General features: G+C 33.6%; 2 protein-coding genes across 2 annotated transcripts in view; one reads left to right on the top strand and one right to left on the bottom strand.

Annotated features, from left to right (window-relative positions):
* The first annotated feature begins 3,191 nt into the window (after nt 1-3,191).
* LOC136975462 (uncharacterized) lies at nt 3,192-4,878 on the top strand. Its single transcript, XM_067270523.1, has 4 exons — nt 3,192-3,727; nt 3,848-4,046; nt 4,091-4,528; nt 4,588-4,878. Exons 1-4 carry the CDS (start codon nt 3,192-3,194, stop codon nt 4,876-4,878), a joined length of 1,464 nt encoding a protein of 487 aa, XP_067126624.1.
* Nucleotides 4,879-12,031: 7,153 nt separating this feature from the next.
* The window catches only part of LOC136975413 (eukaryotic peptide chain release factor subunit 1), a 45,399-nt gene continuing 32,393 nt past the window's right edge, over nt 12,032-25,037 (bottom strand). Inside the window, exons 4-11 of the mRNA XM_067270462.1 lie at nt 24,360-24,498; nt 22,845-23,035; nt 22,638-22,767; nt 20,432-20,587; nt 20,299-20,363; nt 20,151-20,223; nt 15,023-15,097; nt 12,032-12,695 (exon numbers count right to left, since the gene is read on the bottom strand). Coding sequence (XP_067126563.1) covers nt 12,616-12,695; nt 15,023-15,097; nt 20,151-20,223; nt 20,299-20,363; nt 20,432-20,587; nt 22,638-22,767; nt 22,845-23,035; nt 24,360-24,498 — 909 coding nt within the window. The 3' untranslated portion in view covers nt 12,032-12,615. The remainder of the gene's footprint in view (nt 12,696-15,022; nt 15,098-20,150; nt 20,224-20,298; nt 20,364-20,431; nt 20,588-22,637; nt 22,768-22,844; nt 23,036-24,359; nt 24,499-25,037) is intronic.

The raw sequence follows: 25,037 nt of genomic DNA, 5'->3' as shown, positions 1-25,037 counted from the left end.
TAATATACATTTATTGACAGTAAGTAAAGACTTGAAACTGAACAAAACTTTGTTAGTGTGAACGTAATGGCAATGGTAATAAGATGTTAGAATATCATAGCAAAGGGACAATTTCTCGTGCAACATTGGAACAAGTTAGTGCCTTTAGGACTTTCTCTTACCTGGATCATATAGGCATACAGGCCACTGGATGCTATCCTGAGACTGATTTGCTCATAGATGTTGTAATTGTCGCTTATACTTGTATAAGACCAAACTGGAGTTCCATCTGTTTGCACAAACGCTCGATGGGCGATAAATCTGGAGATTATTCAGGCCGAGGAAGGATGTTAACGTGACTGAGACCCTCTTAGGATATCATAGCTGTGTGTGGTAGAGCTTGTTGGAAAATGTTTGCGGCCTTGTAAACAAGCCCTAAAAAGCAACACATACGGTTTGCAAAATATCCCGATCCTACGGCCTACGTGTTACCTCAACGCACACTAAGTTGCCAACTCTCCTACACTTTCTGGAAAACTCCCGAAAGTTGGCATGTTTTTGAACTTTCGGACTTTTAAATTGATGCTATTCTTCAGCATTCTTCTCAACATGATAAAATTTTGAATTATGTATTAACACGAATGGACGTTAGCGTTTTGATATTACTGCTAGTATGAGCGGACAGCCTGATTAAGATGCCAGCTACCACTCTGGGGGACTCGGAAACGAATCCGGAAAATTTCGGAAACCCAGGAAATTTTAAGTGTGATCTGTTCTGGATATGTTGGTTTCTGTCCCTCACCACCTGGTCACCTCTTTGTAATCCTGGCCGAACCTATGATGGGCCTACTAAAAAAGGCCCTCTTAGTGCTCACAGGGCGGAAAGAGTTAAAAAAAAAAAAAACCTATGATGGGCTTGTTGAAAAGGCCATCTTAGTGTATTTTCAAATTTGCTATGTCAAATTCTGTTGTTGCTATTTGGTTTCCAAATACTAAATTGAATTGAAACAAGATTTTTCAAAAGTATGATGAATAAACAGAATTTATTCATCACAATTTGAAGATTCTTATTACAATTACTAGCAGTACCTGCCACGCGATGCTGTGGCTCAAAATGTATCTATTATAAGTGTATAACACTTCCCCGCGGGGGGGAATTTCGAAAAATCCACTTCTTAGTGTACATTCTCTTGACGTACCCTATTAAAACGCAATCGAAAACGCAAAACACCGCATCTAAAATAGTATAATAGAAGCCCAATTCTTCACGGTAAGCCTTAATTTTGTCCCTCCCCCGCGGGGGAGGGAATTTCGACATCTATATTATATAAAAACACGCGCGTATTCGAATTCAACGTTGTGTCAAAATTTCAAAGCAATCGGTGAACAACTTTCGGAGATTAGCTATTAGGAACAAACGAACATGTACAGTACATTTTTATTTATATAGATAATAACGATAGCTCTTTACAACTAAAATCCGTTCTAACAATTTTTACGTTTTCTCTACATTTTTAAAACACTCACCAAAAAAAAAAAAAAAAAAAAATTAGAAAGAAAACTGACATTCGAGGAAAATATTCCGGAAATTTTTACAATGAAACTAAAAAGTAAGAAATTTAATCATCAATTTATAATGGTCAAACACAAAACACATTTTAGCAATCTGAAACCGTGCTGTAAACTTTGTTAAACCGCCAAGTGTGTGAATTATAACACTTTATTGTGTCCTAAGCAATAACAAAACACATTGTTTCTCATCTCTACATAAAACACGCTACACAAAGCTAAAGATTTTCTTGACTCTTTCACCCTCTACGGATTAAGCTTCAAAGAGGGTGAATAGAATCGTGCCCCCAAACACAAACATTCATACATACGGGAAAAGCCAGAATTTTTGCATTTCTCGACGTTTCAGGGTGCCGAATCCAAAAATTAAAAATCTTGGGAAGTCGTTTTTTGACCGATCACTACTTTCCCTCTGTTATATATAATCCTGCAGGCATTCGATGGGAGAGATCCAGCGAGGCGAAGGAAAGGATATAAATTTCGCTAAGGCTGGTGAGAATTTGCCGTGCGACATGCGGTCGGGCAATATCTTGCTGGAAAATCGTGTCAGATGCGGCCTGCACCAGTGGCAGAACCACTGGCCCCACGTGTGACATACAGGTCCGCTGTCACAGTATCAGGTCCGAACATGATACCCGGTGTGATGCTCTAAGAAAATGACTGGCACGTAGTGTTTTCTCGGGTTACCGCCACATCCGTTCACGGCCGTCATTTCTCCACAGATAGAAGTGGGATTTATCCGTAAACAATATCCGATATCATTCAGTGATCCAGTTGCGATGACGACCCCACCATGCCAGGCGCGCAGCCCTGTGTCGAGCGATTAATGGCACCTTGGTTGCTGGTTGTAGTGCATGCAGCCCGACTTCATGCAATCCGTTGCAAATGGTTTGGGTGGACACAGATATGTCACTTGACAGTGACAGATGGCTTCAGATGTCACGTGCCATGACTGACTATCCATTTGGGGTCCTGACTATCCATTCGGCGAATCTGCCAGTCTGCGCGCTCTGTTATGCGCCAGTGCGATTCCTCTTCGGCGTGTTTGTAGATATTCCTGTTTCCATCGTGTCACGCATCGCTGACATTATGCCCAACAGGCCTGGTAACTGCGCGCATTGACAAACCGAGGTCGCGCAGCTCCAGGATACGGTCTACTTCCCCAGCTGTTAATCATTTGCATATCTCTGTTGTCACCTCTACCGGTCCTGCAATTTGCATGTGGCAATGCGCATTCTTCACGGTGTTGCGATCTCGCTTTTTTGAAGTGTATTTCCACACAGTATATTGCACTGCAGTCCCAGATAATACTGTAGTTTGATGCTAAACTGGACGCGCTGCAGGATCGCGGATTTTTTCTCGGTCCTGCAGTGTTTCAAATGTTGCCGGTATGGGCATGTGGTCAAGGAATGCCCAGAGGACAAACATACGTGCAGCCAGTGCACGGGGGATCACCCCTTTCGTGATTGCCCAAACAGAGCGGAGGAACCAACTTGCTGTAATTGCCAGGCGGACAAAACAAAAAATAGTAAGCACAATGCGAGGGACTCCAGATGTCCTCTATTCCAACGGGCCAAATCAAATATAACTGCACGAACCGACTATGAATAACACTAGCACAAATTTACGTATACTGCAGAACAATGCACAGAGATGCATCTCCACTACCTTACTCATCTCCGATCAACTTACCAAGTATGATCTTGTGCTCCTACAGGAGCCCTATTGCCGCGCAGGTACACCCTGCGTGCCTGCCAACGTTTTGCCCCATTCTAAGTGGAGCCTGCCAAGACCCGTGGGCCATTACCCTGGTGCCCAACACGAACTTAACTGTTATGCACCACGCTAAGCACAGCAACGAACATATTGTTGCTACTGAAATAGACCTAAATGATGAAAGAATCGTCATCCTAAACATCTACTTCCCAGGAGGAGTTGACAGCGAGAGCTATCTTCAGAACCTTCAGGACACAATAGACGCCTTTAACGGCACTCACTTAATCGTGGGGGACATTAATGCTCATTCCCCGGCTTGGGGTGGCGAAGATCTGGACGGACTTGGAGGGCTCTTCGAGGAGTTTCTTCATCGAAATAACCTCCTTCTTCTTAATAACTCTATGTCACCCTCTCCAATCCTCATGAGGACACTCTTGGATAGATGTGTCTACTTGCAGCTCTGGTTTTTATAACAGAATCCTCAACTGGAGAGTGCTCCCTGAGGAGTCTCTGAGCGACCACGCTTACATTACTTTTGACATCTGCCCCAAAGATGGGCACACTTTATTGAGAATACTCCCAGGAGAAAATATGATCCTATAAGAGCTAACTGGGCCTGTATAAAAGAATTCTTGGAGACCAACCTTATCTACTCCCCTGAACAAAACGAGACAAGAACTCAAATTGATTATAATCTTGAGATTATACGCAAAGCTTGGATACCTACATTCCCAAGAAGAGCATTGGGAGAAGAAGAACCCCCTGGTGGACTCAGGAGATCGGTATTCTGCGGAAAAAGACCAATAAAGTAAGGCGCATATTCCAGAGACATAGAAATGCCAGTGACCACCACATTCATAAGGAGGCTTATCTCAGTAGCCTTCGAGCTTACAAACAAACCATTAAAGCAGAAAAACTACGCAAATGGCACGAGTTCTGCACAATTACATCCAGGGATCCCTGGGGGTATGTCACAAAAACGTGTATGGGTAGGCTACGTAAAGTCAAGATTTTGACTGACAACAACAATAGCAACACACCTTTGAATATTGCCCAGACCATGCTTTGTCACCTGGACTCTTTTTGCCCTGCAGATGACCCTGAAACAGACACCGAATGGCAGGGCGTGATTCGTGCTGACAGGAACAGACTGGCAGACACTATTGACACTCCGCCCTCTTCCGAAGGGGAGATTAACAAGGCCATCCTAACTCTTGGGAGACGCAAGGCGCCCGGTGTTGATGAAATCAACACAGACATTGTGGTAAGGTTATGGGGCATTATTCCATCACATTTTTACATCTATACAACTGCTGTTTCCAGCATGCCATTTTCCCGAAGACTTGGAAAAGAGCCCGTGTGGTCCCCGTTCCCAAGGCCAATTCAACAACTGACATTCGACCCATCTCCCTCCTCCCAATCCTGGGGAAGATTTTAGAGAAACTTATCAAATTTCGTCTGGAGTGGCAGCACGTGGAGCACAATCACTGTCTGAGCGATACGTATCGAGTACGTCTGAGTACGGATTTCGACGACAGAAATCTGCTGAAGACGCAATTTATTATACTGTTCAAGACATTCAGCAGCTTTTACAAGATAACAAATACGTCCTAGGGGTCAGCCTGGATATTTCCAAGGCATTTGACAGTGCCTAGTGGCCCCTAGTGACACAGCAGCTGCGTAAAATCGATTGCCCCTGCAATCTGCTTAAATTGCTATTGGACTACTTCAGGGACAGGAAGGCCGTCTTTCAGTGTGGAAACCTCGAGGTCCAGAAAACAACAACAAGAGGCTGTCTGCAGACCTCTGCTTTGGAATATAATGTTTGACGCATTTCTGAGGGAGCACTTCAGTCAAGATTCAAGTACTGCTTATGCAGACGACGTGCTCATGCTTGTCGGGGGCAGGTCTCGGGCAGACCTTGAGACCAAGGGCAATCGCCTGTTACATCTTATAAGTACATGGGGCTCCGAACATAAACTGTCTTTTAATGCCAACAAAATTAAGACAATAGTCTACAATAAACCGAGAAAGGGCAACCTCTACCTAAGAACACCGGTCCTTAAAATGAACAGGAACACCATCAAAGTAGAGAAGACTCTTAAGTACCTTGGCATAGTGATGGACCACAGACTTTCGTGGGATGCTCACATAAAGCATGTTACAAGCCGTACTGGCTTGATCTTTCAGGCGTTCGCCCAGGTGGCCAGGAGAGATTGGGGCCTCTCTTCTGCGGCCCTTTCAACTATTTAGGACAGTATTTTTACTCCTATCATCAAATACGGGTGTGGCACTTGGGGCTGGGCGGCCTCAAAGGTTCACCCGAAGAGAAAATTGGTGTCCGCGCAGCGACGTGCTCTAATGCCGCTTACGAAGGCTTATCGGACTACTAGTAACTACAGCATACAAGTTATTGCACGCAAAATGCCCATCGACATTGACATCACACGAAAATGTAAGATGCAGCAAGCAAAAATGGGCGAAGATATCCAAATTGGCAGTACCATCTTCAAAACAGAGGACCTGGAAAAAGACCACCCCTACTGTGACACCATCTACAGCTATGCAAACACTTCTTGCAACCCTGACCACCAGAGGGCGGCTAGAATTATAATTTATACAGATGGCTCTGGCATCGAAGGTGGAATAGGATGTGCCTTCGTGGCATATGATGATAATCAAGAAATCCACCATCAAAAACACAGCTGCACAATAACTGCAACGTTTTCCAGGCCGAGCTCCTGGCAATCTGCAAGGCCCTGGACTGAACAGATAACACCTACAACAACTTAGAAATCGATATCTTCACAGACTCACACTCGGCCCTCAATATTATCTATTCTGACAAGCTACATCCACTTGCTGTGAACATAAGGAACAAAATAGACACCTCCCCTAATCGTATTCAGATCAGCTGGGTGCGCTCTCACCAGGGAACGAGGGGAAACGAGCAGGCAGATGCCCTTGCAAAAGAAGCAGCCTTAGACAACACCATTACTATTGAATATAACAGAATTAGCAAGGGCACCCTGAAAAGACTCCTTTGGGAGGAGGCCATCAACAATTGGCAGTTACGCTGGAATGAATATAATAATCATATCACTTATCGGTTTATACCCGACATCAATCAAATCCTAAAAATCGACTGGTACACTCCTAATCACTTCACATCGCAATTCTTGAGCAACCATGGAAAGTTCGTGAGTTATCTCGCCCGATTCACAGACCGCACCAACGAGAACTGCCCAATCTGTATGGTCAAGGATGACACAAGCCTCTATTTTTACGATTGTCCAATAACCAGCAGTGAAAGGAATGAACTTTGTCTTCTCCTGAGCGAGATAAACATCACTTGGCCATGTGGCCTACACGATATTTGGAAGAACCGGGAAATTTATCGTATTTTTAAAAACATAGCAAAGAAAACTGTAATGACCAACTGCAAACTTCTCCTGGGAGAAGCTAATTGACTTACCTAACGAGCTTTTGGGTACGGGCCAATTGTCCTTCCCCTCCCTTCAATACCTCTGAAGGGGTTTTGGTTAACCCTAGGCCTCTCCCTCTCAGGCTGGGATAAATCTCCCACTTCGGGCATAAGCACCGCCCTCCTGTTCTCTTGTGTACTGTACGTCCTCTCCGGGCTTCAAGCTGACGCGCGGATACTGTACTTTCATTTTTTTGTGATTTTCCACTCTTGCATCTGTACTCGTCAATGTACAGTACTTATTGTAAACTATTTCAATTGTACGTTTTCTCCCTGGTTGTGCTTCTGGCAGGTACAGGGAATTGTAAATTATCTTACAGTCAATAAACATGGAATGAATGAATGTAGTTTGATGCTTTTTTTCGCCATAATTCACTTTTCGACGCTATAAAGCAGACCTGGCCAACCAATTGTTTCGCGGGCCACTTTCATCACGTGTAACATTACGGGCCACAATTTACGCAAACATGCTTTTAAAAAAGTAAAACAAATACAAAAGGAATAAGATTTTATTGTTATACCAAGAGTTCGTACTCGCACTTGCGCATTATAACAATGACATATGCAAATTTTCATTTATTTAATTGTTTTGGTATACACATAACGAGAAACAAAAATTTTAATAGATATGTAATATCGCTTAGCGAGGCCACACAATTTAACGTGATGGGCCACGGCTTGGCCAGGCCTGCTATAAAGTTTTAAACTATAAAACGACCGAAGGTAACTTACGCTGCAACGGAAGAATACTCAAATACCTCACAAGTCGCAACGTACTGTGTTGATTGGTTGGTGTGCAGGTTATAGTGCTTAAAGTGCACACCCCCACACGACATTCCTCCCGATCAAAGTTCAATTTACAATAGTCTTTTCCTGCTACAGGCTGGATGGTCGAGTGGTCAAGGTGAAAGCCTAGCGCTCTGGGGAATCCGGACGGGTCGAAAAATCTCCAGGTATTTTTTGGGGTGGTCCGTCCGGATGTCGGGCCCGCCCCTCACCACCGGCCGAGCCAATGTGGGCCTGGCCGAATCCATAATGGACTTGCAAAAAAGAAGCCCTCCTAGTGCCCACAGGGCAAAGTTAAAAAAAATGTATAAGTTAAATGGCAAGGAAGTGTGCCCTAAGCACTAAAGCAAAAGCGAAATTGAGCATATTTCCCTTATAATTCCTTTAAATGAAATTAAACAATAAAATTGATGCATGATGCATTAACGTATTAAACAATCTTCGAAATAATGCATAAAACGTAGATCTAATTCATACGCCTCATTGTATTTTGTGTATACATATTATACATATATATATATATTGATGTATATAAATACAGGTATCCCTCGTACAACACTGCACTCCTACAGTACGGTTTTGCTATAACATAGTTCGAAAATTGGAAACATCCTCGTACTAAAGTCACAACTTTTAAGTGCAAACAACGTCACTAGATATTTTTTTTTATTCAAGCAAGCATACGTATTGTCTCGTATTTGTTCATGGATTTTAGAATATTGAAAATTTAATCTATAAAAGGTTAAACATATAAAGATCTCTTAAGCAAATGCTAGTAAATTTGAATATATCAGATTTTATGAAAGAACGCCGACAGAAATCAAGATGTTGCTGATAATTGAGGTCGAGTTCAGATGACATTTTGCCATAAAGAAAACGTTCTCGTTTAATGAAGTTCAGCAGCGAAGAAAAAATTAATATTAACGTGCAATACTTTTGATTGACTATTAGTTAATCATTGATTGCTTTAATAAACATATTTCTCTTAAACTCTAACTTACGAGAAAAAATACTTTACTTTTGCTAACTTTTGGGACCTAACTCACATTTTGTACAAGACCTTTCTTGATGTCCTAGATCAGGGGTCGTAAACTGGCGGTCAGCAGCCTTCATTCCTTTTCTAAAAACCAATGTTTCTAACATGTTGAGGGTATTAAAACAGAAAAAATTAAAAATTCTGTTTACGTAAGTTATAAAGGTCTAGCAACAAAAGGGGCATTTTTAGTTTACAGTATGCTTTGGTTTTCCCGAATAATAATAAATACTTGCTGGCCCTATGCTATGCTTGAGTTTGCGATTCCTGCCCTAGATAAAACGGTGGTTGAGAGCAGTAACTCTTGAATGTCCAACTCCTAGTTCATGATCAACACACATTCTTTGAAATATGGCTGAAATTCAGATTATGACGCTCTGCTGCTTTTTCAGTCCTGTCTGAAATTGGCCGCTACTTGTTTTCCAATTTCTCCTGCCATAAAATTATCTGCGACATCTTTGTCACATCATAAATGCCATATAGTAAAACAATAGCAAACTATCCTTGATAGTTAAACCACAAGAGAAGCAATGCATATTTTGCATAAACATGTCCTTCTTAATGGAATATTCGATTACGTCCTAGATATTTTTAAACTAAACATTTTTATTTAACTTGCTTTGTATCATGCCCTCAAATCTTACTGAAATTTCATTCATTTCAAATCCCTCCATGATAAAGACTAAAACTTAATGACACACTGAAGTCCGTCGACAATGCATTTTAAGTTTTAGGTAGCCATCCCAATCATTCTCCCCACTCAAACCTGATAATGTAATCAAATATATAATTTAACTGTGCGAGAATGCATTGTACTGATGTATAATGTTTACGGTGAGGTGGCCCTACTTCAATCTCGAAAAAGTGACCAATAAGTTTTTATATTAAAATTTGTTGTCTGGAAACGTTCACCCAAATTTTATATAGTTTTGTCTATGGATTAGGTAATAGTGCTTTTTTTTCAGCATAGGATCTACAGCGAATAATAGATTTGGCAGTAATGCTCTAATTTGTTATTAATTCATCTACATACAGGAAGTCCTTGACTTTCAGATAACCCACTTTTTCGTACACATTTGATACCCTTAAGCAATCGCACAGAACTTAGTCATAATTAATTTAAAGCTACCTCCTTTATCATCAAATTACATCTGTATTTAGAAACAAGCATCACTATTAATTTCCTGCTGTATAAAATATACATAGTCCCTAACATGTTGCTAAAAAATGTGTATCAAATTGAGCAGTTATAACTTTTTTTTTTTTTTGCTCTTTCTGTCCCTTGGACACTAAGAGAGCCTCTTTTAGAAAGCCCATTACGGGTTCGGCCAGGCCCAAAATAAGGCGGCAGGGTGAATAGGGAGCCGACATATCTTGTCGGATCACCCCAAAAATTCTTGGGATTTTACGACCCGTCCTGATTCGATCCAGGTCCCCAGAACGGTGGGTTGCTATCTTGACTGTTCAGTCATCCGGCCATAATAGTTATAACTTGTAAAAGAACACCGAATCTCACAGCTAAAAGGAAGCATAAATTCTCAAGGCAGAAAAGCTTTAATGATACTCATAATGGCCAAAAATTCTGCCAAATATCCGAAAAATCGATTAACCAATATATTTTTTTCAGATTAACGATATCAGTTCACTATTAATCAACTATTCAACACTAAATTTTTCTAAAGGCCAAATTAAAGAACTTTCAATGTAAGATGTAGCATTATAACAAAAATAGTAAACAAATTAGAAACAAAAAAAAAAATTATCAGTTCTTGAAATCTTAACATTTATATAATAGTTATTTTTATAATTCAGATATACACATATAACTTTTTTCATTTGTTTACACTCCTTTTCTTGGATAGAAAACTTTTCAGTATCAGACATAATCATGGAAACTTTAGATTTTCTGTATTTAAACTCTGGTAATAATTTCAAATGAATAAGATAATGGACGTTATCTTTATAAACCAGATATGATTTCTATCACTTGGATAAATAAAATCACCCCATAAATCACAGGATCACCTCAATAATTAGATAACTTTAGAATAAAAATCATGAATCATTTTTAGTACTTGCAGTTATGAATTTTGTTTCTTTAAATTAAAGAAAGGTGTAGTGAAAAAATTTATTTATAAGTGTGTGTCAATAGTCCAAAAATATGTAAAATGACTATTATGTAACAAACATTTACTTGAGAGAGACAAAACTTCGGGTACTGTATCTGATGTTCTGTTTTATATAATAAATTTGTAATTCCTATAGAATTAAATTATTATTGGGCTGCAATTTTTTCAATTTGTAGATCTATGAATTCCCACCGTCATCCGTCAGTCTGTCCTTCCTTAATCCCAAGAACACAGATAGATGAAAGTCGGGAGCAGATATGAAATGCTCAGGGGTAGGAGGATTAACTATATATGAACTTCTGGTGCAATCTGGAAGTCACATTATTGGCACGACTCTATTAGAACAGGATAAGTATGATGTACAGAAGCAAGACACTACTAATTTGAAGTGGAGAGCATATATTTTAAATTAAATAAATTAAAAATTGCAGCCCAGCATTATAACAATGTCACAATAAATAACTGCTCATTATAGAATTACTTTATCTTCAAGACAAAGAAAAGATTCTGGATAAACTTAATTCACACTAAACCTGAATTATCATCATACTTCAGTTTTAATATAGATTTTCTTTTCTTTATTAATTTTAATTGATTGCCATTTTGATACATTTGATTTTTTTTATCAATACGTTTATACTTTTGCACTTTATAGCAAAATACAAATTTTCCAGATAAAATTTGGAAGATTAACTACTTTTATTCATATTTTTAACCAATCTTTTTTTGAAACGATGATTAAAATTTCAAATAAAACATGCAAAAAGCTTACAAATTTGTTTATGTTATAATGAAAAGCAAGTTTATGGATATTATCATTAATTCACTTTAGTTGTAAGCAAATCAAACTCACTTATGAACAAAATCTTCCAGGATTCTATTTTGTTTACTTGGCATATTTATAGAAAATTTAGTTTGAAAAGGAATTTCATGAAAAACAATAACAGGCAGATAATAATGTTGTAACAGGAAAATTAACATTTTTTATTAAAGACTAATAGTAAAAGTCCTAATACCAGTTTAATGTAGAAATTGAACTTCAAATGTTTTGATATTTATTCAATAATTTCATGTAATTTTGGCCATATTATTATATATAAATTTCTAATAATAAATAAAATCCTGAATTATTTTGATCATACAAATTTTGCAGCTGCAGATTGAAAATCCATAAATTAAAAGTTTTTTTATATTTTATATATATATATATATATCGCTGGATAATTTTGGAACTTAAATTTTATAAAGAAAGGTATCTGTCTTTACTGAAAAAACTAAAGGGACAATTTTATTTATATTCATTTTTTTATCAATTCATTAAATTAAAAAGAGATGTTTCATGTGACAGTAAATTTTTATTTCATTGGAATCAAACTGTCAACATAGAGCACAGTTGGACTGGAATCCTTGGATATAATTAAAAGTATCCAAGATAATCCAATCAGGCACATAAAGCCTTTAAGGCCCATTGAAATGCAACTGGCCCCAAGATAATGATACTCAAAAAAGCATTTTCAAACTCAAATATGCTACCTCGTCCATAAAGGCAAGTATTCATAACGAATACAGGTATGCTGCAACAGAACTTAACTTTAGAGAATTGTCATACTTGGCTAGGAAAAAACTGATGAAAAATATCCACAAACAATGATATAAAAGAATGGTTTTGGAATATGTTTTGAGTCCCATCCCATAAGAATTCATTACTGAAAAATGAACTTGATACAAATATAGTAATTACACTGGCTGGATACCATATGTAATTGGCATTATGTCTGTATCAAAACGGAAGAACTATTAAATCAGCAGATGGTTGTTTCATTCGGTCTGCCTGGAAGCAGGAACTTAAACAGAGGTATTTTGTCCATATGAAGTTAGTGTTTCCCAAAAATTATCACAGCAACTCATTATATAAACAATTACAATTCATCTAGGTCATAATCATCTAGTCCATCAGTAACTTCCAAACTTTGGAAATCCACTCTGTAACGTAACAAGCCTACAAAGAAAAAATATATATTTAACTAAATATTTGAATTATTAAATAAAATAATTATTCAATTTAGAAATTTTATTATGTTTATTATAATTTCAAATTCAAATGTTGCATAATACATAATAAATTAGGTTAAATAATATTTCTGATTAGAAATTGTCATAGAATTTCTTAATATTGGAATAAATTTTTGTGATAATATTCATCAGATAGTAATTTTTCTAAAAAAGAGAATTCAGAGTACCATTTGGTCCACAACTCTAATATATTGGACCAGTAGAAAACTAAATTTAGGATGCTATTGTTATGGAAATTAAAATACTACATTGTCTCTACATTCAAATAATTCTTTTCTGAATACTTAATGAGTTAACAAATTATTAACAGAGATGCAAATAATTGTTTTAAAATAATTTCTAATTAATCATGTAAGATATAGAATATAAAATTTTATTATTTTTACATATTTTTTCATAAGGATGTTTTTTAATTTATCAGTTTATTTTTTTAATTTTAACTCTAAGTTCTGAAAATGTTTTCTATTCATGCACTTAAAGACTAAATTGTTTTTACCTCTCAGGATACAAGGGAAACTTGTATAGAAAAACCTGTCAAATAACCTTTCCATCAGCTGATTTCATTTTAAAGGAACAAGGATGATTTAGGCTAATTTTGTGGTTAGAGTTAAAAAGAAAATACATAAAAAGTATATGCTAAAACAATTAATAAAATGTACAGCTTTAAGACTGATATTTTCTTCTTATTATTAATTAATAATAATTCACCTAGTGTATAATTTATGAAATGCCAGCAATTTAAACTATTGTACTGGGAGCAGATAATAACTAATAATGATTTGCAATATGAGCCAAATGTCAAAGCTTATAGCATGAATAGACAACTTAAAAAAATTAACTTATTTACTACAAATAATGATAATTATTAAAGATATGAGCACATTAAGTAGTTTTAAAAGTGTATTTTAACTTGTATATTTTGGGATTTTGGAGGGGTCTACATGACTAATAACAGTGTATGTGTTTACAATAAGATTCTATTGTATATTAAAAAGTTGCTTAATAGTAAATTTTTACAGCTTAAGAAAATAAACTGAAGCTTAAAAACTAACTTCTGACCTACAATACAAATAATTTTGCCTTACTTTTTATCAACTCCTTTGCAATTTGAACAACATTATTACTTTTAAAGTAAAATTAAGTCTAAAAATTCACCAGGGAAGGAACAGTACACAAAAATGATAAAATTCAAATTCTCTGGTTTTAAAATTTCATCATTTTAAAGTTAATTCTGAACTGATGAATTAATTTAAGTACAAATTAAGAAACTTCAAAAATTATAATTTTACCTAATTAGAAATTTTCAATCTCTATTGGAAAATTAAATATATTACACTGCATGAAATAAAATTTAAATACCATTTTTATTTTAATAAACAGCTGTAAGATGAAAAAATTTATAGACAGCACTCTCTAATAGTAAGCATTTTATCTATTGGAAGATGAAGCTTATTGTAAACTGAAAAACTGCACATTCTATTCAGCACTGTTTATTCCATTAATAGTTACTTTTGAATAATAACAACACCCAATCTTTATATACAGGGTGATCTGTTTATAATTTTATTGGCAAATAACCTGAGAAATACTCATACAAAAAAAAATGATATATGATATATGATAAATGAATGGAATCATAAGATAGTACTATCAGATCTGCTGCAGATGGTGCCAAAATTGGTAAAACTGACATTTACTTGAATTTCTTAAATGGTGATTCCCATTTTTTATTACACATTATTTATTTTTTTAAATGTAGAATATTAAAGTTTTATCTAAAACATTTTTTTCAAAAGATGCATTTGAAATTGTAAGCATTGTTGATTTATTCTCTATGCTCTTAACATCAAATATTTCAAAAAACTTGTAACCTATGATAAATTTTGAGTAACAAATAGTTATTTAAGTATAAAAATCCATACACAATAGTTATTTAATTCATTAGAAAAGTTATTTCAGATGACAATTTCTGCTTTCTTTTTAAAATATATATTTTTTTCCAGTTTCTTGTTTTCAGAATCTAATAGCACTGTTAACAGATCAAAACAAAAAAATTATTTTGCTTTGCAAAATCTAATTTCTCAGTGCAGTTGCAAGCTGAATAAAGTTATAGACAATGTACTGTTTATTAAAATAAATATAGTATTAATAATGAACTGCTCAAATTATTAATGATTCAATACACACAAACTGATGGAATGTTTGTACATATATATCAATTTATAAATATTTGTTTATAAAATGCAAACTTACCACCAATACCACCAAATCCTTTAACAAATTGAGAACCTTCCTGAGATTTGTCTGTAATAATTTCTAACGTGGCACCTGGAAATATGATTATTTAATTAAAATAATACAATTAATAAAAATGATAAGTCATACATGGTATATATGAAATCAATTTTTTTCACTTTGACGCCATATATCACAGTGCATTTATTTATACCATGTGAAAAAAAATTAATGACATTAAAGACAGCTATTTTGTCTTAATTTATACTTAGTAAGCAATTACTTCTCAAGGAAATGATCTGATTTATTAATAAAAAAGAATCAATTTCATTTTACTATCAATACTATAAAATGCCTTGCAGATATAGATACATTTTATTTCAAAGTTGTTTTACACATTTAGTCTAAATATCAAAATGGATAAAAGCTAATTTTTTTAGAACGTTTTTCTTAGTGTATAAATCACTTTTCAATAATTGTGTTTTTGTTTGTTTGTATACATATATTATTATAAGTTGTGAGTTCATACACATAATAGAAAACTTCAATTTTAAATATAAATTTTTCTTTACTTATTCAATCCAATAATTATAACTTTCATTGAAAGTAACATTATGTTGGTTATTTTTAATATGGGATATGTATTGGAAATAAAAAACAAAACTCTATTTTGAAATCTGTTCCATCATAGAATGGCATCTTGAGATTGATGCAGTATGTTAACTAATAAGCTCAAAAAATACATATTATGCTGTTCATCTTACAAGAGAACAGTGTGACATTGGGGTCACTGAGTTTAATCAAAATCAATGAAGTTGTAATGCATCTCCAATGATTGACATGTGCCAAGCATTATAGTGCACTACTCAAAATTAAACAAGAAAATTAAAGTTGAAAATTGGACAATCACTTAAAACTTTTAAAATACCTATTATTTGCAGAGTGGCCAGTGTCTTAGTGGGAGCATGACATTCTGTAGTCATGAGGTTGGTGTTTCAAATTCTGTTGCTGTCAATGTGTTTTTTAACTATAATTTTTACTTTATTCTTGGTATTTTCTAATTTACTATATTTTCAAAGAAAATCTGACTTATTTTTAGAAAACTACAAATGTACAATAAACAGGGTAGTAAATAACAAAATTGACCTGTTTCAAGTAACAAGTCAATGCCAAAACTAATTAAAAAATGCTAACTAACAATAATTATTTAAAAACAAACATTTTCTGCACATTCATGTACAATATGTACTTACTCTGACAACAACGTCATTGTTTAACTAAGTGTGTCTATAATTTTCATTCACTAACGAATGAAAAGATGGCTTTGATATCTCATGGTAACATAGCATAAAAATTTGTTCAGCAGAAAAATCAGTGTCTGACAATATTGCAAAATTGTATTTAAATTAAGATAAATTAAATTAAAATCTAAATGCAGCTGAGGGCTCCTCATCAACTTAAAAAGATGCAAAGGTAGGAGGAGGAAACACTAAGCACTCCAATATTTTCAAATGTGATATGATAGGCATAATTGTTCTTCAAATTAGTTGATAATAGAGAAGTGTTTTGAAGCATTACTCAAGTTTGTTTTTCCAGTAACACATGTAAATCTTGTTGTAAAACTGCTGCCTTTATTCAGTGTGCATACTGCAGAAATGTTTATTGCTTCCACATGCTTCTACAACAATTATAATCCACAAAATTGTGCTCTCAAAGAGCAAACAGATTGAATAATGTTAATACAAATGTCTTTTTTTATTAACAAAATTGGTTTTTAAATAATGATAATTTTGTTTATATCTTATTGTCTTCTCAAGTAAATTAAAAACACAGTAAATATTACATATAAATCCCATATGTACATGAATATTCGAAAATAATTTTAAAATAAATATAATAAATTTAAAAATATCAAGAATAAAGTATAAAAAAATTTTTTTAAATAAAACTATAATGCACTGACACTAACAGGATTCGAAATACCAACTCCACAACTACAAAATTGGCACACCCCACCAAGCCACTGGCCACTCTGTAAATAGAAATTCTGAAGTTTTAAGTGATTGTGCAATTTTCAACTTTAATTTTGAATAGTGCACTTTATTGCTTGGCACACATCATCATTGAGAATGCACTATAACTTCGCTAAGTGTGAACAAAATCAGTGACACCAACATCAGGAATTCTCTTGTTAGGCCAATATTTTACCAATCAGTCTTACATTTGTATAGACAAATTCTGTCAGAAATATCAAAGTATGAATTTTCGCAAGTGTTTTTTTGTAACTGATTCATTTCTAAAGAACTGTAGTCCTTAAGATAACAGATTTTTTTTATTTCAGGAGTTATCTGAAAGTTGTCATGTTCCAAAATAATCTACAGACAAAAACACAGGATAACCTAAGAAAAACATTAAGCTATGTGTACATTTTAGACTTTTCAGCTAGATTTGCTATAGCTACAACTCTCTACCTAGTGTGGATATTGGTGAGACTGCTCTAGCAAGACTATCTCAAGTTCTTCTTAGAGTTCTAGAGTTTTGTTTGGCTTGTATACTAAAATGTCACACGAAGGTAAAGATCACAAGTGGAGCAGACTGGATACTTTGCTATTAATTCAATACCATAAGTCAGTACCATAAAAGTGAGAAAAGTAAAATAAATCTTTAAAAAAAGAAATTATTTTTAAACATTTCTGAAGAGGAAATTACTTAAAAATGACACAACTTAATGCATCAAATGGATGCTTCGTTAAGGACATTAAAGAGAAAAAAAAGTGGCAATAGTCTACGTTTTATGGCAATTTTCTTAATGTTTTCTTTTGATTCATTAATACAACAGCAGCTGCAGTAACTAGTCATCTTGTTCATGACATGTCATGTTACAATGTTCTAGATCAGGGATGGCAAACCTATGACAGGTCTGCCCAAAATGGCACATAACAAACATATCGTGATTTGGTTTATCACCCAATCATCCTTTTTCAATCAGCTTCTTTATATTTATTCTAATTAAAGCATGCTCATTTCACTTCTTTAAAATATCATTATCCAAAAGTTTTTTTCTCTAAAACCTTGGCACACAAACATTTATAAAGTTAAAAATAGAGAAGGTGTAAATAACGCAAAATAGAAAGGGGAATTGTGAAAACATAAGTTGGTCTTTCAGAATAGCTAAGATAAAATAGATAAAAATTTAGTTTAATTTTATCATTAACAGTGATATCTAATGATAAAAAATAATTTAATTATTGGATAGTGATAAGAAGAGAGACAAAAAATATAATTTGAAGACACCTGTAATCAAATTATTATGCAAGATATGTTAATTTTGAAGAGGACAGTACATTATATAATAGCAACAATAAAAGTGTGTGTAATTTTATAACTGATATAATATTCCTTTTTATAATGAATTTTAGTATGTAGTAATTGATATAATTGGATTTTATGTAATGTTATGTAATTAAGTAAATTATTCATGATGTACCAGAACCTTACAATATTACATTACATGAATTAGTAACAATACACAATAACAATAATAAAAATTCTTACATTATTATTACCTGTAAGTAATTTACACTCATTGACTCATTGTTTCAACCTTTCACCATGCTCTATTTGTGAATAAAAAAAAAGAAATTCTTCTCTTTTCTGTAAGAGAATTTCTATTTTCATTAAATCCAAAGCCTGTTAAATTGATGGTTTACTGTGTATGCACAGCCTCCTACATTATTTTTTAAAAGACATTTATTTGAGAACAAAATAATTTGCAAAATTTTTAATATTTTTTTATTTGTAAAGTTTTATCAACCTCCTCTCAATTTCATTGATCCCTAAGAGATTAACCCATTAGAAAATCCTGCACTAAACCAGCAGTTACCAACCTTTCTGACCTCACAGACCACTAAACTTACAATTTTGAATCATGCAGCCCAGTCATCAATTTTTTTTTAACAATAGAATAATGACCATTAAAGTTCCATTTTACTTTACAAATATGAAATACACTTGTTTAATTATAACAGATTGAAGTTTGTTGCTGCTTGTTTGAAATAAGTTTATGGGTTCTTGGCTCTTTTCCATAAAGGACAACAATAGCACTCACAGCATTATTTATTGTTGATTATTTATTGATTTATTATAATTATTATTTATTAATAAAAGTCATTTCATGTTTGGTTTTAGATTCAAATAAAAAACCTCCAATGAGTGAGAAAAAGTAACCAAAATTTTGTATTTCTTTGTGTATTCTTGAGTTGACCAATGACCAAATTTCTCCACAGAACACCAAAATTTTCTCAGAGATCATCAATAGTCCACAGATCACTGGTTTCTGAGTGCTGCTCTAGATAGAGTTCTCTACATCAAAAAATACATTTCAGTGTACACAAACAATAGATAAATCTCAGTAGAGTTACTCTAGTAACTCTACTGAGATTTATCTATTCTACTGAGAACTACTCTAGTACCACTATCAAGAGCAAATTTTGAATTTTGATGTTGTGTACATGCAGTTATAGACTAGTGTCACTTGAAAATGAGAATCTAACTATAATTTTCTCTACAGTGTACATGTAACTTCACATAGACTATTGAGACCACCACTTTACTAATTCTTTGCAAAATTATATACATGGTAAAGAGAATTCATGCCTGTATTAGTGAAAGGAGATCATTTTCAATATCTATTGTAATAATTATGGTTTTTCTTTTATTAAAATCGATGTTGCAAACAATTTTCTTTATATATTATTCTTCTCCAACTTACAAAATACATGTTTTCTTTAATGTTTATGACTTTTGACTACCTTAGATTATTATATAGGGTGGTTAAAAAGTCACGTCATCAAATGAAAGACTCTAAGGGACTTCATTTTCACTTTTTGCTTGCCCAATGGGCTTTGTCCCCTTCCAATATATACTCCTCATAACAAAAATTTTCTGATGATTCACGAATTCCCACTGCTACCATTTCTAGTATATTTATTTATTTTTTTTAATGGAAAAAGTATAGAAACAATTTTAAGCTATCTATTATATATATATATATATATATATATGAAATAAATGGATTCTAAGATAATTTAAAAGAAAAACATATTGTATAAATTATTTCTTAAATTTAAAGAAAAAATTTACTCACCAAAATTTTTATAATTGTTAGCTAACCATTCTAGAAGTGGCATGGATTCAACAAGCTCTAATTCTACTCCTGTCTGTAAAATAAAAAAGAAAAGATAATTTCATCAATATAAATTTTCAAAAACCGATGTAAAATTAGATTAACCAACCTCTTTGTCAGTAAAATGTGTTCGATCTTTCTCTTGTTCAGGAGTCAAATGAAGTATTCTCTCTTCTGAAAATTATATTACATTTAATTTAATTATATATAATTTACAAAAATTATCATTTTAATTGATTTACCATCCATGGCATGGTTCTTCAGAATGTATCGTACAATATCCAAATTCTCCCAAGCTATGAGTATTTCCACTGATCCCATTTCTAAAGCTTTAAGTGTGTCATCAACACCAAAACAATATTTACCAGTATCTTGGGATATTTCATCAAAGTAGCGACCTAGAAGGTATATCATAAAATTTTATGCATGTTATTTAAAAGATATACTTAACAAACAACACCGCTAAACCTGATATACTATAAAGCTAAACACCAACCAGTACCAAATTCTATCAGGCTAAACACGGCTATATTACTAAATAAGTTATGCAACCAATTTGGCACTAGAGGGAGGCATTAGGCACCATCTCTTAATAACTTTAATAATTAAAATAATTTAGAACTACCGGAAGAAAAAAATCGGCCTGGAGTGGGACTCGAATCCACAACTCCTGCTCAGATGGTACAGATGTGTTAATATAATTATAAATAATTTACAAAAAATTATCATTTTAAATGATTTACCATCCATGGCATGGTTCTTCAGAATGTATTGTACAATATCCGAATTCTCCCAAGCTATGAGTATTTCCACTGACCCCATTTCTAAAATTCGGCATTGGAATCTAGCTTTATAGTATATCGGGTTTAGCGATGTTGTTTCTTTATATATATATATATATGCCTTGCCAGGGTTTGTGATGGCTAGATGAGTGCCATAGGAGATGTTTACAGGACGTGGGCGCTGGGTGCGTCCCCAGCTGGAATTGTAATAACCACTGATGGTTATAACGTAAGCTTATATATACTGGAAGAGGAGATCAGACTGGAAGTTCAGATAGCATAACTGGCAATGCATCTGCATGGGTAAACAGGAGTTATGGGTTCGAGTCCCCCCTCTGGGCAGATTTTTTCTTCCAGTAGTTCTAAATTGTTTAATTAAAAATTATAATTATTAAAGTTATTAAGAGATGGCACCTAATGCCTCCCTCTAGTGCCAAATTGGTTGCATAATTTATTTAGTAATATAACCATGTTTAGCCCAATAGAATTCAGCATTGGTTGGTGTGTAGCGACATACTTAACTATAAATTAGAAAGTAATGCATAACATTTCTAATGCAATTTAAAAATTTAATTTATTTCAATGTAACAATTAAATTAATATATGGCAATATTAAAAGATCAAATTAAAACAGTTGCTACTTCAAAATGAATACAGTGGTGCCTCATATAACGTACTTAATCCACTCCAGGTGCACATCCGTTATACAAAACACATTTTCCCACAGAAATACATGTTAAAACATCTAATTCGTTCTGCAGCATAAAATAACCGTACTGTATCATAAAAAAAAATGAACATGGGGTGTGTTTTTTTATTCCTCCGCATAACTCTGTGTGAGCGACATCCATTTAAAAATTCCTGCGAAACGCATTCATAAATTCCGGTGGGAGTGCACGCCATCGAACAGCAAAAATGGCCACTTGTAGAGTAGCTTATGGTGGAAAGCAACATGGCGTCCTCCATGACTCAGATAGTTTCGTTTCCGGGTCCATTACGTGGTTTTATGAATGAAAATTTAGAAATTGTGAAAGCACAAGTTAGCACAAGCGGTGATGTGTCTTTATAAATTTTTTTTTTAAATGGCATCCGACATTCTAATTTTTTTCGTGCCTATTTTGAATGCTCTTTCAACAAATAATCCATTTTATGGTTAAATTTTACAATTGGGACCCTTCTTTTGCCTTTAAATGCTCATATTTTAGAATTATAGATTCCTCCATCATGATACTATCGATAGTGCAGGCGCTGCCATCTTTCTTTCTTTCACCGTTGTTCCTAAATGCCTACAAACAGCAGCGCACTCCCATAGTAGCGGAGATGCAGAGCGACCACTATAAAAAGAACGCACCCACGGAGCAGTCACCAATTATGCCGGAAAGTCCGTTGTTCGAGTCACATAACGACCAAACAAAAAGTCCATTGTTTGTAGCGTCCGTTATGCAAGGCACCACTGTAGTTCATTAGGATACATCCAATGAGGAAATTTTTTAAAAATAGCTCAGTGACGTAAGTTGACAGAAGAAAGAAATACATTAAAGATAGCTGATTAATCAAATAATGAAATAACAAAATTTAAAATGAATAAATAAAGAATAAAAAATCATTTATTATTATAATATTTCCAATATTTATATAAAATTATTATTTTAAAATCAATTATTACCAATAAGTTTCTTTTCCTGAATAAACTTCACATTTGATAAAACTTCTGCAGATAATTCTATAGCTTGATTAAAACCATTTTCACCTCCATAAGATACGTCAACAAGCTTCAGAACTTTAGCTTGTAATCTCTGAAAAAATTAATTAATTAATTAAATCAAATTATAAACTGTAATTATAATAATAGCATTTCAAAAAAAGCACTTACAGGATCAAACATGTCAGATTGACTAAGTTCTGTTTTAAAATCAGCAGAACCAGCAAGAACTAATCCTGCAATGTTTGGTTTATCATTCGTAATAAACAACTGCACAGCAACTTCAGCCACTTTACGGACATAGTTATGGCGTTTTTCCATGCGTAGTCTAGCAAATCGAAGGGCAGATTGACCACCACGTCCTATACAAAAATTTTAAATAATATGATGTATTTCTACAATACATTTTTAAATAAAACATAAAAATAGAGAAACATCTTTTAACATTAAAAATTTAATTAATGAACTTAAAACAGCAATAAGTAATTCATAGAGTAAATATATTTTTACTTTAAATCATAAATGACCCATAATGATTTACATATGTCATAATTATGCCATTTCTTTATTATTTAACAATTATGCACTTGGAGACTAAATTTAGACTTGTTATGGTTCTAAACTATAACAGATAAGATGCAATTCTACCTCCAGTAAATAATAATAAATATAAAAATGTAGAATCTAAGTTCTAATCTAAGTGTCCAAATTGAAATCCAGTTATGATTATTTGAAATTAAATATAAATTTAAGAATTAGATTTAAGTAATTAATTTTATATAAGACAAATATATACATTTGGAAAAAAATATTTAATTTATAGATACATCTTTCAATACATAGATTCATTGATCACTATCATCTTAACTATTCCAGATATCACTATCCATAATAGCTTAATACATATACATATTTAGTCATTACTTCTGTAACAACTGGAACTTGTTTGATTTGAGTATCAATCTCTTGTGTAACATTCTCCAAAAGTGGATTGAGAAACATTACCCAACTCTCTACTTGCCTATAATTAATTTTTGTGGGCTAAGTTAGCAGAATGCAATTCATATGTTGAAGATTAGATGATCTTCCCATGTGTCTCTTTATTCACAAATAACCAGTTTAAATGAAGGATTTGTGCACTGGTAAATTGATTTCCTTCTTAGCAGCGACTTCATGTGGGTAGTACAAAACCATCACTATTACAACCAATACAGACTGAGTTTCATGCAATTTTGATACACAGTCTGCTGTTTTTCTGGGCCAGTGAAAGTCATGACTTTCTTTAGCACTGCACAGTACAAGTGTGACAACCGTTCACTTGCAAAAAAAAAAAAAACAAGCATTGCTGATTATTATACAATAAACCTCATTGTTGTATTTCAGTTTAAACATAATAAATCTTTGACGTTTTTCTATAATAAACGCTATATATGCAGTAAAAGGCATTAAACAATTTTTATCATTAACAACCACACAAAGTCAATTACTGATCCCAACTCAAAAATAATTTTATTTTAGAGGAATATTTGAATTTTTGAGAGAAAATCTTAGAATATGTCATAAAATGGTATGAAACTTGACTAAAAATTTTCTTAATTAAATATTCAGGAGAAACCAGTGCTGGGGTCATTTTAAGGAAGATTATTTTCCATAAAATCTGCTCATCAAAGTTAAAAAAATTCTTACCATGCTTCTTTGGAAGATCTACAGTAAATTTATGCAAAACTTCTCTAGTGTTTCCTTGAAGTGTACCAAACAGGGCACCATTTCCATCCATTACAATAAAACCAAACTTATTATCATCTGCAAGTAATGCAGACAAAGCCTAAAAAAATAAGAAATGTTAATAAGTCTTGAATTTATAAGAGTAAAGTTATTAAGATTAAACATTGTTTATTAATACATCAGGATCTTGGGATGTTTATACAGTAGAGCGTTGTTTATCCGAAAGCTGATCAACCAAAACATCAGTTAACCGAAAGCTTTCCAGTCGGACTGTGTTGTGCTGAATCGAACATTTTTGATACTAGATTAACTTCTAAAGTATAATTTTTTGTTTTTATATTTTTCAATATATTTATTTTGTTTGTACAAAATAAAGATATAATTTTTAATAATACAATAGCCACGATTATTATTATAAAAATCTTTGTTAGGCTTAAAATCGACGAAAATTCAATGCGAAGTGACACGCAACAGAGAAAAATTTCAAAATGGGGTAGGTTAATATATTTTTCCGTACATAATCGGTTATCCGAACAACCCCAGTCCCCAATTGATTCAGATAAATGACACTCTACTGTATACAGTTATTAAGATGATTTAACTTGATCAAAAATACCTATAATTCAAAAAACAAGCCAT

The sequence above is a fragment of the Centruroides vittatus genome, unplaced genomic scaffold, assembly GCF_030686945.1.
Source record: "Centruroides vittatus isolate TY-2023 unplaced genomic scaffold, ASM3068694v2 contig_371, whole genome shotgun sequence".
NCBI classification, from domain to species: Eukaryota; Metazoa; Arthropoda; class Arachnida; order Scorpiones; family Buthidae; genus Centruroides; species Centruroides vittatus.
Note: the sequence above shows the minus strand (reverse complement) of the source record. Positions and strands in the feature narration are given on the sequence as shown.